Source organism: Rhinatrema bivittatum, chromosome 11, assembly GCF_901001135.1.
Source record: "Rhinatrema bivittatum chromosome 11, aRhiBiv1.1, whole genome shotgun sequence".
NCBI classification, from domain to species: Eukaryota; Metazoa; Chordata; class Amphibia; order Gymnophiona; family Rhinatrematidae; genus Rhinatrema; species Rhinatrema bivittatum.
In genome coordinates, this window is record NC_042625.1 from 73,908,146 (window position 1) to 73,918,174 (window position 10,029).

The 10,029-nt window shown below is 47.5% G+C and overlaps 1 protein-coding gene across 5 annotated transcripts in view; it reads right to left on the bottom strand.

Moving 5' to 3' along the window:
* NUMBL (NUMB like endocytic adaptor protein) overlaps positions 1-9,700 on the bottom strand; it is a 52,781-nt gene extending 43,081 nt beyond the window's left edge. For 2 of the 5 annotated variants that reach the window (XM_029570951.1, XM_029570949.1), the window contains exon 1: positions 9,376-9,700. Coding sequence is in view for 1 of the 5 variants with exons in the window: in XM_029570949.1 (XP_029426809.1) it covers positions 9,376-9,442 (67 nt within the window). In the remaining 4 variants the exon portion in view is untranslated. Of the gene's footprint in view, positions 1-8,836; positions 8,951-9,371 lie in introns of those variants that run through there. The other 3 variants (XM_029570952.1, XM_029570950.1, XM_029570953.1) reach the window with 2 other exon arrangements.
* Positions 9,701-10,029: the final 329 nt, after the last annotated feature.

Genomic DNA, 10,029 nt, shown 5'->3' on the forward strand with positions numbered 1-10,029 from the left:
CGAACCCGTGGCTGTCAGCGGGCTCGAGAACCGACGCTGGCAAAATTGAGCGTCGGCTGTCAAACCCGCTGACAGCCGCCGCTCCTGTCCAAAAAGAGGCGCTAGGGATGCGCTAGTGTCACTAGCGCCTCCTTTTGCCTGTTTTTACCGCTGGGCCTAATTTGCATAGTGAATCACGCGCACAGGAGAGTGGGCATTTGCCCGCTCTCCCGCGGACTTTATTGTATCGGCCCGTATGTTTTTTGCATTTTTGGTTTTTAACCCTCTCTTCTTCTGTGCACTGAATAAGAATAAGATAGAATGAATATCAGGCATGGGGGGGGGGGGGGCGGGAATGGAGGCTTTGAGCAGAATCTGTAGATTTTAATTCCCGGTTCTGCCACCCACCCTGTGCAAGTTGTTAATGCCCCCCTCCCCCTGGTGCAGTTTGCTGAGTCACAGGTCTGAAACCCAAGAGAGGAAAGAGTGGGAATAAATTATGCTCCCCAGACAGAAGGGAACTTGCAAATGACAGCTGGTATAACACGGAGTCACCGTCCTACCCCCAGTGAAAGGCGAGAAAGACCTTCCTGGTTTCATTATGGTTTCTAAGTCCTTTCTTCCCCCCCTAAAAACATGTTTGCATGGGATGTTCTGCATTTGCATGGCAAATATTTGCTTTGAATACATTCTCAGTAACTGTGTGGCATTCAATACAAAGTGTCTTACCCCCTTGCCTTCTGTGTATCTTCCCAGCCATGGCGGGAGTCCTGCTATCGGTGCCTGTCTGGGAAGGGCTGTTACTTAACCAGGGTAAATCCACGACTTCTCCTCAATCCGCAACGCAACACAACTTCGTTCCAAAGTCCAGCGGTGCACCTGCGGCAAGGCAACTGCCACAGACCCGAGAGAAAAGACTCGACTCTGTATCTGGCCCTTATCTGGGAGACATTTTCTATAAATCACCATTAGCTCCCGCGCTGTGGGCGAGGAGGCAGAAGGGGAGAGTGGTCACCGAGATAAAGAGCCACAGCATCACTGTCAAGGAGCTTTCCAAACAAGAACCGAACAGGAAGCTCCGATTTACACACAGGTGCCATAGACTGATCCTTTCTGCCCTGCGCAACTGATCAGATGTTAAAGGCAGTAATGGAGATGGCGAGAGACACTGGGCGCAAGGGCCTTAACTCATTCTGCTAAGCACCTGTGGAGAAGCTCAGGTCAGCTCAAGCCGGGGTTCTCCCTCCCCCCACCCCAGTTTCCGTTCTAATCTTTTGCCTTGCTCCCATTCCTCCAAGTATCACCGGTGAGTGGTCGCTGGTAAAGCGGCCTGCAGCTCTCTCCTTTCACTAAAGGGTCTTCGGGTTACCAGATGGCTATACGTTATCAAGGGCCAAATGAAGCCCTTTCTTCACTTTGCCACCCCTCCCCCCACCTCGCCCTCATACTGCATGGCGGGATAAGTAGTTCTGATTCTTTCCACCAAGGAAAGCAGGACTACAGATCCCCTTGAGCTGGGACTTTCTAAAACCAAGCCTGGCTCAGCCTCTGCCCAATGACCTACAATTACCTTGTAGCCCTCAGTCAAATCCACTGTCACTACTGACCCCTTACAAACAGGGCAGTGTCTAGGGTGCCTCTTCGGTGAGAGACTTATCTCCCGTTGCCTCAGGTCTAATCCTCGGCTCTGTCACAGACTCTGTACGTGGTCTTGGGGCAAATCACGTTCCCTGTGCCTCAGTTCTAATCCCAGGCTCTGCTCTCACCCCTATGAGGCCTTGGAGGAGCAATTTTCTCTCTCTGTGCCTTCATTCTAATCCCCAGATCTGTCACTGAATATCCAGGGCCCAAGTACTAAATGTGTTCACCCATTTTGTCTCCATAGTGAAAGTGCTTAGTACAGAGTGCTAGAATTTTATACACGCCTTTGGGTGAGTCTCTTCCTGCACCTCAGTCCACACACCTGTACTTGTGTAACAGTATCCGCTCTGACCTTACTGAGGGATTTTCCCACCAGGCAGAGAACAGGATCATAAAATAATGCTTGAGCAAAAAAATATCAGCCTATTGTTTCCTCTGTCTACATTCCTGCTTGGGACACTGCCATACTACACGGCAGCAGAGTCTCACATTCTTCGGGCTGCTCGGAAACCACGGCTTGGAAAAAGAGAATGACGACGAGGCCACCACACGTAGGTCTAAAGCCCCCACCAGAAAACCAGTGTCTTCAGCAGGTGGCTTCTGAGAAATCATCACCTGTATGAGCTTGCCACAATCCTCAGCATCGTGACCACCACGGACCAGCGAATGCAAGACAGAGAAGGAATCCCCTGGCAAATTCTCATTCCTACCCCAAGCACCAACTTGCAAGAGGTGGGAGAGTGGCTCCTGTCTGAGGCCTTGGCACACAGCGAAACGTTTATACCTAGTCCTGGGTCCCAATGCTGCAGACACCACAAAGCCAAGCCACCAACAAGCCTCGGCCTGCATTAGGAGGCAAGCCAGGATTCATATAACTCTATTGGATTGATAATTTTTACATGTGTCGCCAAAGTAATATTTATCTATTTACACTTTTATCCCGATCTCTGATGCCGGAAGTGGCTTACAACAAAAACATACGCAGTTATATAAAATACTTGACATGATTAAAATAAAAAGGGAGTGGGGGGGCGGGGGTGTAAACCAGGACTGGATCATTGCCCAGTAATGACATGGAGTCTGGTCGAAAACTGGATCAATATGGACAGTACCGGCCTTTTCAGTATCTATCATTTCATCAAATGGAATGAGCTCCCCACGGTCCTGACTCCAGGTCCCAGGACTGTGACATCACAACCTGCAGTGCATCATGGGAGGATTTTTCTACAGCACCTGGAAACCTGCACAGCCAAATGTACCCACCCACGCATAAACCGCCCAACACCGGCTTCCCTTGTCCCCCCCCTCTCCCCCCGACGTCGCAGGCCGAAGCCACTCAGGCTGTCCCATGAAGCAATCGGGCGCCGGCATGCACGCGATGCCATTCTGGCCGCTCCAAGGGACGGCGCCTTTAAAGAGCTGATAGTGAGGTGCCAGGCTGCGAGGGAGGCCGCTGCGAAGCCCCACAGGCTCCAAGTCCACAGAGGGCCCTCCGCCGGGGCAATGCTCTTCAAGAAAACGTGTCCGTCCGTCCCCCGTCCCCCCCCCCCACACACACACACTATAACTTCCTGCAAGTTCAGCCCAGCAGAGTGGGAAATGACCTTTCCCTTGAACTCCGTCCCTCCTTCTGCTCCGCAAGCTAAAACAATGCTTCTTTCTTGGGCTAAGGGAAGGAAGTTTCCCACTGTCTGAATAAAGTCAAAGCCTTTTTATTTTATTTTTCGTCCCTGGTCATAGTTCAACCTAACCAAGCTGGGACCACTAATTGAAAATGACTAAAAAGGAAAGGAATGCATATTGTAGGGAGGGACCTGGCAGGGCCTTTCCTACAAACCAAGCCTCCAAGCGCTTTGCCTCCACGCAAAGCCCTTCAAGGACCCTGCGTTCAAAAGTAGATATGCAGAGAGGAGGAGTGGCGCAGCGCTTTGCACGCGGACCTGCCAAAAGTGATTTACAAATTGGGCAACAGGCATAGTACCTTTCAACCCCCAAATACCTTAAAACGAAGGCATATCGGGTTTTTGACAATGAAAAGGGAAAAAACAATTCGGAAAAGTGGTGGCATTCTGAACTCTAGCAGCAAAAAGGTAAACAGAAGGAAGGAGCACCCACAAACAGGACGCACCAGCTCTTATATCCCCGTACCACAGGAGGACTGGCATCCCGTTCGCAGAGAAATCAAGAAGGGAGAACTGGATAGCACAGGGCAGGTACAAGGATACTGAGCCTGACACCTTAAGGACAGGAGGGCTCAGAGAATGGGCACAGGGATATAAAGCCTGTCCTCTAGGACCAGAGGACTCAAGGGATAGCCACAGGGAAAACTCTTATAAAGAATAAAATCACAAAACATTTAGACAGACATGGTTTGATGGGACACAGCCTCCTAAATCTCCTACATTTTTTTGAAGGGGTTAATAAACTTGTGGATAAAGGTGAACCGGTAGATGTAGTGTATTTGGATTTTCAGAAGGCGTTTGACAAAGTCCCTCATGAGACACTTCTTAGAAAACTAAAAAGTCATGAGATAGGAGGCGATGTCCTTTTGTGGATTGCAAGTTGGTTAAGAGACAGGAAACAGAGTAGGATTAAATGGTCTGTTTTCATAGTGGAAAAAGATAAACAATGGAGTGTCTCAGGGATCTGTACTTGGACCGGTGCTTTTTAATATATTTATAAATGATCTGGAAAGGGGTATGATGAGTGAGGTGATTAAATCTGCAGATGACTCAAAATTATGCAGAGTAGTTAAATCTAAAGTGGATTGTGATACATTACAGGAGGACCGTGCAAGACTGGAAGATTGGGCATCCAAATGGCAGATGAAATTGAATGTGGACAAGTGCAAGGTGTTGCATATAGGGAAAAATAACCCATGCTGTAGTTACACGATGTTAGGTTCCATCTTAGGAGTCAGCACCCAGGAAAGAGATCTAGGCATCATAGTGGATAATACTTTAAAATCATTGGCTCAGTGTGCGGTGGCAATCAAAAAAGCAAACAGAATGTCAGGAATTATTAGGAAGGGCATGGCGAATAAAACAATGGATTTCATAATGCCTCTGTATCGCTCCATGGTGAGACCAAACCTTAAATAGTGTGTGCAATTCTGGTCACCGCATCTCAAAAAAAGATATAGTTGAACTGGAGAAAATGCAGAGAAGGGCATGGAACGGCTCAAGGGGTTAGGGTTATTCAGCTTGGAGAAGAGATGGCCGAGGGTAGATATGATAGAGGTTTATAAAATCATGAAAGGACTTGAACAGGTTAATGTAAATCGGTTATCTATTCTCTCAGATAATAGAAGGACTAAGAGGCACGCCATGAAGTTAGCAAGTAGCTCATTTAAAACAAATCAGTGAAAATTATTTTTCACTCAATGCATAGTTAAGCTCTGGAATTCATTGCCAGAAGATGTGGTTACAGCAGTTAGTGTAACTGGGCTTAAAAAAGGTTTGGATAAGATCCTAGAAGAGAAGTCCATAAACTGCTATTAATTAATAAGGAATAGTAGTTTGGGATCTATTTACTGTTTGGGTACTTGCCAGGTATTTGTGACTTGGATTGGCCACTGTTGGAGACAGGTTGCTGGGCTTGATGGACAGTGGGTCTGACCCAGTATGGCATATCTTATGTTCTTATGTACAGCCTGCCACCTCTAGGTCTTGAGGGCTCTGGAAATAGGCACAGAGATACAGAATCCATCACCTCTAGGACTGTATAGCGGCTTCAGAGTCACCTCTGGGACTGGATGGCTGAAGGAATGGACACGGGGATACAGAGCTCATCATCTCTAGGACTGGAGAAATGAGGAGATAGGTGCAGGGATACAGAATCTGGGTCACCTCTAGACCTGGATGACCGAGGGAATGGGCGCAAGGATAGAGTCACCTCTGGGACTGGATGGCTGAAGGGGTGAGTAGAAGTATAGAGAGCTTGTCACCTCTAGACTGGAAGATTCTGGGGATAGACAAACGGATGCAGAGGGCTCTGGAGATGGGCACAAAGATACATAATCTGTCACCTCTAGGACTGGAGGGCTTAGGGAATGGGTACAGGGATACAGATTCTGTTACCTCTAGGACTGGAGGGCTCAGAGGATGGGTACAGGGATACAGATTCTGGAGGGCTCAAGGGATGGGCTCAGGGATACAGAGTTTGTCACCTCTAGAATTGGGGGGGGGGGGGCTCAGGGAATAAGCACAGGGATACAGATTCTGTCATCTCTAGGACTGGAGGGCTCTGGGGATGGGTGCAGGGATACTGAGCCTGTCACCTCTAGGACTGGAGGGCTCAGGGGATGGGTGCAGGGATACAGATTCTGTCACCTCTAGGACTCAGGGGATGGGTGCAAAAATACAGCGTCATCTCTGGGACTGGATGGCTGAACACAAGGATGCAGAGCCTGTGACCTCTAGGACTCTAGCACTGAGGAGATAGGTGCAGGTGCAGGGATACAGAGCCTGTCACATCAGGACTGGGTGGCTAAGGGAACGGCAGCAGGGATACAGAACACGTCACTTCAAAGACTTTCCTTGTTTTACAGTGAAATCTCACAAGAAAAACCAAGTTCCAGCCCTGTAAGACCGAAGACCCTGAAACGTCTGCTGTGTTTTGTGTTCCGCGCACTGCACAGCTGCCAGGGTTCTCCTGCGTTGACCCTGGGCCTTTAACACAACGCGTGGGACGATCCATAGAAACGCTGGATTCCTGGTCATGTATCCCCAGCTACCAAACCCCAAGACAGAATTAAAAAAAAAAAAAAAAGCCTATAGATGTCATAGAAACAGCAAGTCTCTGCAGGAGGAGATGTTTTCAACTGGCTGCTAAGGATCTAAAACCACAGCAGTGTCACAGGTGAATGGGAAACCAGATGTGCTAATCCAATCCTTTCCTCTTCACTATCCCGACTCTCTTTTACATGATTAAGGCAATTAAAGGGCAGCCACAGAATCTGCCTCATCTTATTCTAGTCTAGTGCTGGTAAATTGTTGTTTCTGTTTGGGTATGTTTAAAACGGAGAAGTTAATTTTCATGTAATTTGGAAGGGGGGGTGGGGTTCTGTCTGTTCACACTTCCATATGAGTTCTAAGCCCCTGCCCAGTCTATTTTCCATAAGGAATTCCAGGTCAAGGAAATCCTGATATAAAGCTGGAGGAAAGAAGAGAGGCTCCGAGGAAATACTTCTTTGTCAAAGGGGGCAGTCGGTGCCTGGAATCGCTACCAGAGCAGTGACCGAATTCAAGCCAGCCAGAGAGTTTTCTTTCCAGTTTCCTGTAACAACTCTAGAAATCTGTGGGTTCAAATCCCGGACTAGTTGTGTCAGACTTGCAGCCTTCTGAGGCAGACAAAGTGAAGAACAGCTGAGTAATTGGTGTGTGAAAGGTTTTGGAAGTCTACAGACAGATATAACATGACTATTATTCTATTAATGCCATCTGCATGTTTCTCCCCCCCCCCCCAGTATCTGACACTGGTAACCCAGCACAGGCAAATATTTGTTTGCTTTCTCATTCCCGTTCCAGAACGGCGCTTTTAATTCCCTGCCCTCCGAGAAAAGGCTTACAGTAAAACCTGCACATACTGGAAAGACACACATACGCACACAGGCAGAGAGTGACAGGCATACCAAGAGAGAGAGACTTACAGAAATAGAGAGATTTTGCCATTTGGAAAACCAGAGGATTCTAGTGCATCTCTCATAGTGAGATCCTCATCAAGGCTGCACCGACTACATCCCATGCCCAGGGGACTCAGATCTGTCTGAGAAATGGTCAAGTAGCTTGACTGGAAACTTTGCGTTTCTTTGTCAGAAATGTGAGCAGAGTTACAGATAAATGGAAACTCCTAGGTTCAAGCATATCTTAAATGCCAAGCCCATCTGTGAGGCACGCACCACTGGAAACACTGTGGGCATTTCTGGGCAGGTATATACACACATATACAAATACATAATTATATCTCCTAAGGGGATTAGGCAATATCACAACAATTTTGCAGCACAGGTTTATTTCCAAGATGTTTTAGAAACAAAAACCTGAAGCAGTTCAGACTGTCCCTTTAACCTGCTGCATTCATCAAAAGTGGAACAATCTCCCCCTGTGCTCACTCTCCAGGCAGCTGTTTAAAAACATCTGCCTATCTCTTTCCTTAAAGAGGAATCCAGGAGGGCTCTGCAGTATTACTCTGTCTAGCAGCCCTACAGAAAAGATAAGTAGTAGTACAGTACAGTGTTGGGCCTCGGCTACTTGTCCAATGCTATATGTTTAAGGGGGGAAACATCCTGAGCTTTCTGGTCTAGTTCCACCCTGCAGCAAATCTGCACATGGAAATAAAAAAGGGAGATTTTTAACCAGTAAAGGGGAGCAGATGCAACGTAGATGATACAATAGGCATCAACCAAATGCCAATGTAGATGACACAATAGACATCAACCAAATGCCAATGACTTCACAATGTGGCATCTTAAGAAAGGAGTTTGATTTTAACTATTTGCAGTAAAATAAGAAAAAAAAGAAAAGTAGTTAAAGCTACTGAAAGAAAGTAGGCACAATGGAGCTTATTGACCTATAGCAGAATACTAGTGTACGCCACCACCCTGAAAGACAATAGTAACATACACATTATCTGTACTTATTCTGGATAACCTAAGAGCAGTCCCATGATTTGGGATTCAGGATAAGGATATTCACAGATGTGGGTGCTATTTCTTCAGCTTTCCAGGCATCATCTTCAGGTGAGATAATTTCAGCCCTACCCTTATCCATCCTGCCCCACCCTTTCCCATATTGCAAGAGAGATGACAGATAAAAATTACAAGGCCTCTAACAATCTATTTTGGGGAGGGGGGCACTGCCATCCTTTTCCCCTCTAATCTGGATCTTTTTTAACACATTTTATTTCACATTCTTGTGGCGCAGACCCAGAGCACAGAGATCCGGTTCTGATTTATATCCCTTAAGATGGGAGGGGGTAATCACAGTACCTGAATAACCAGGGCTGGGGGGAGAAGGAGGGAAGGAGAAATTCTGTAATTCATGTGGTTTAAAAAGAATGCCAACCCCAAACCAGGAATGAAGACTGGGCACTGCCAGCACATTCTCCAACAACTAATTTAGCATGGATGAATCAACCACTGAAACAAGTCAGCAAGGAAAAAAAAAAAGAAAAAGGCAGCAGCAGCAGTGAGAAAAACATGATCCTCTCCCCTTACCAAGAATGAATCCATGTCCTTGAAGATACTGTAAGATTCGCTGTAGGCAACCATCAATCCCAAAATGTTTTTAATATTAACCACCAGCATCCTCTGGCCAGCCAGCTAGCGATGCTGTCCTCCCGTCTCAGCTCTCCCTACTGTACAATGTTGATTTAATCTGTCTGTTTATCTTCTGATACAAGCAGCAGGGAGGGGTGGATGGGTGTGTGTTTATATAGGAGCTCACTACACCCATACAATAAATACACACAGGAAAACAGGATTTGGTCTTTTTTTTCCCTGTACATCCTATCTTGGCACTGAAAACGAGCTTTTTTTTTTTTTCTCCCCTCCCTTCCAGTCGCCTAATCCGTCTATACACCCACATTAAGAGGAAAGCAGGGATAGGTTACATCTGGCTGCAGAAGACAAGATCAATCCGAAAGCGCTGGGAAGCCAAATCACATTCACTTCCAGGGGGAGATATTTTTATTTTGCAACCTGAGCACCAGGGAAAAGGTGGAATTTGAGCGCAGAAGCAAACAGCACTTACTTACAGATGCTTTGCAGATGTGAGCTGGGGGGAGCTGCTGCTGCTGCTTGCTGACGGGCGGCTGGCTGCATACATCCACGGGGTGTAGGTAGGTTGTGTTTTTGCTATTACTCCTGCTCCTCTCAGTAAACGGTGTTTTGCGGGAACAGGGGGGTTGTGATCGTCCCCTTTTTTTTGGGGGGGGAGACCAGGCGGTAGTTCCCAATACAAAGCCTGCGGTCGTCCGGCACTCCTCCTTCCTCGTCTTGCTTTGCAGCGCCCAGGCTTCGAGTCCACGCACGCACGCGCCTGCCCACTCCAGACGGCATCCCTGACGGCGGCCACACCCTCCTCCCGCCACAGGCTCCACCTCCAGCCTCTGCTGATTGGCCCGAGGGGATCAGGGCAGGGCCGACATGCAGATAAGCCTGGCCGGGCCACGCTCCCACCTTTATAACGTCGCTTTCGCCTTCATTTGGGACCTTTTGCGGGGAAGGAGGGGAAGAAAAGCAAAAGTGCAACCCAGTGCTGTTGCCAGAGCTGGCTTTAATCTGAGCTGTTTTCCATAAAAGGACGCTAGGAAGGAAGGGGCAGAAGAGATACTACTCAATATTCAAATCAATAAAAACACATCACCATCAATGTATTCACCAAGCCAAAAAATATATAAAAAGAGTGA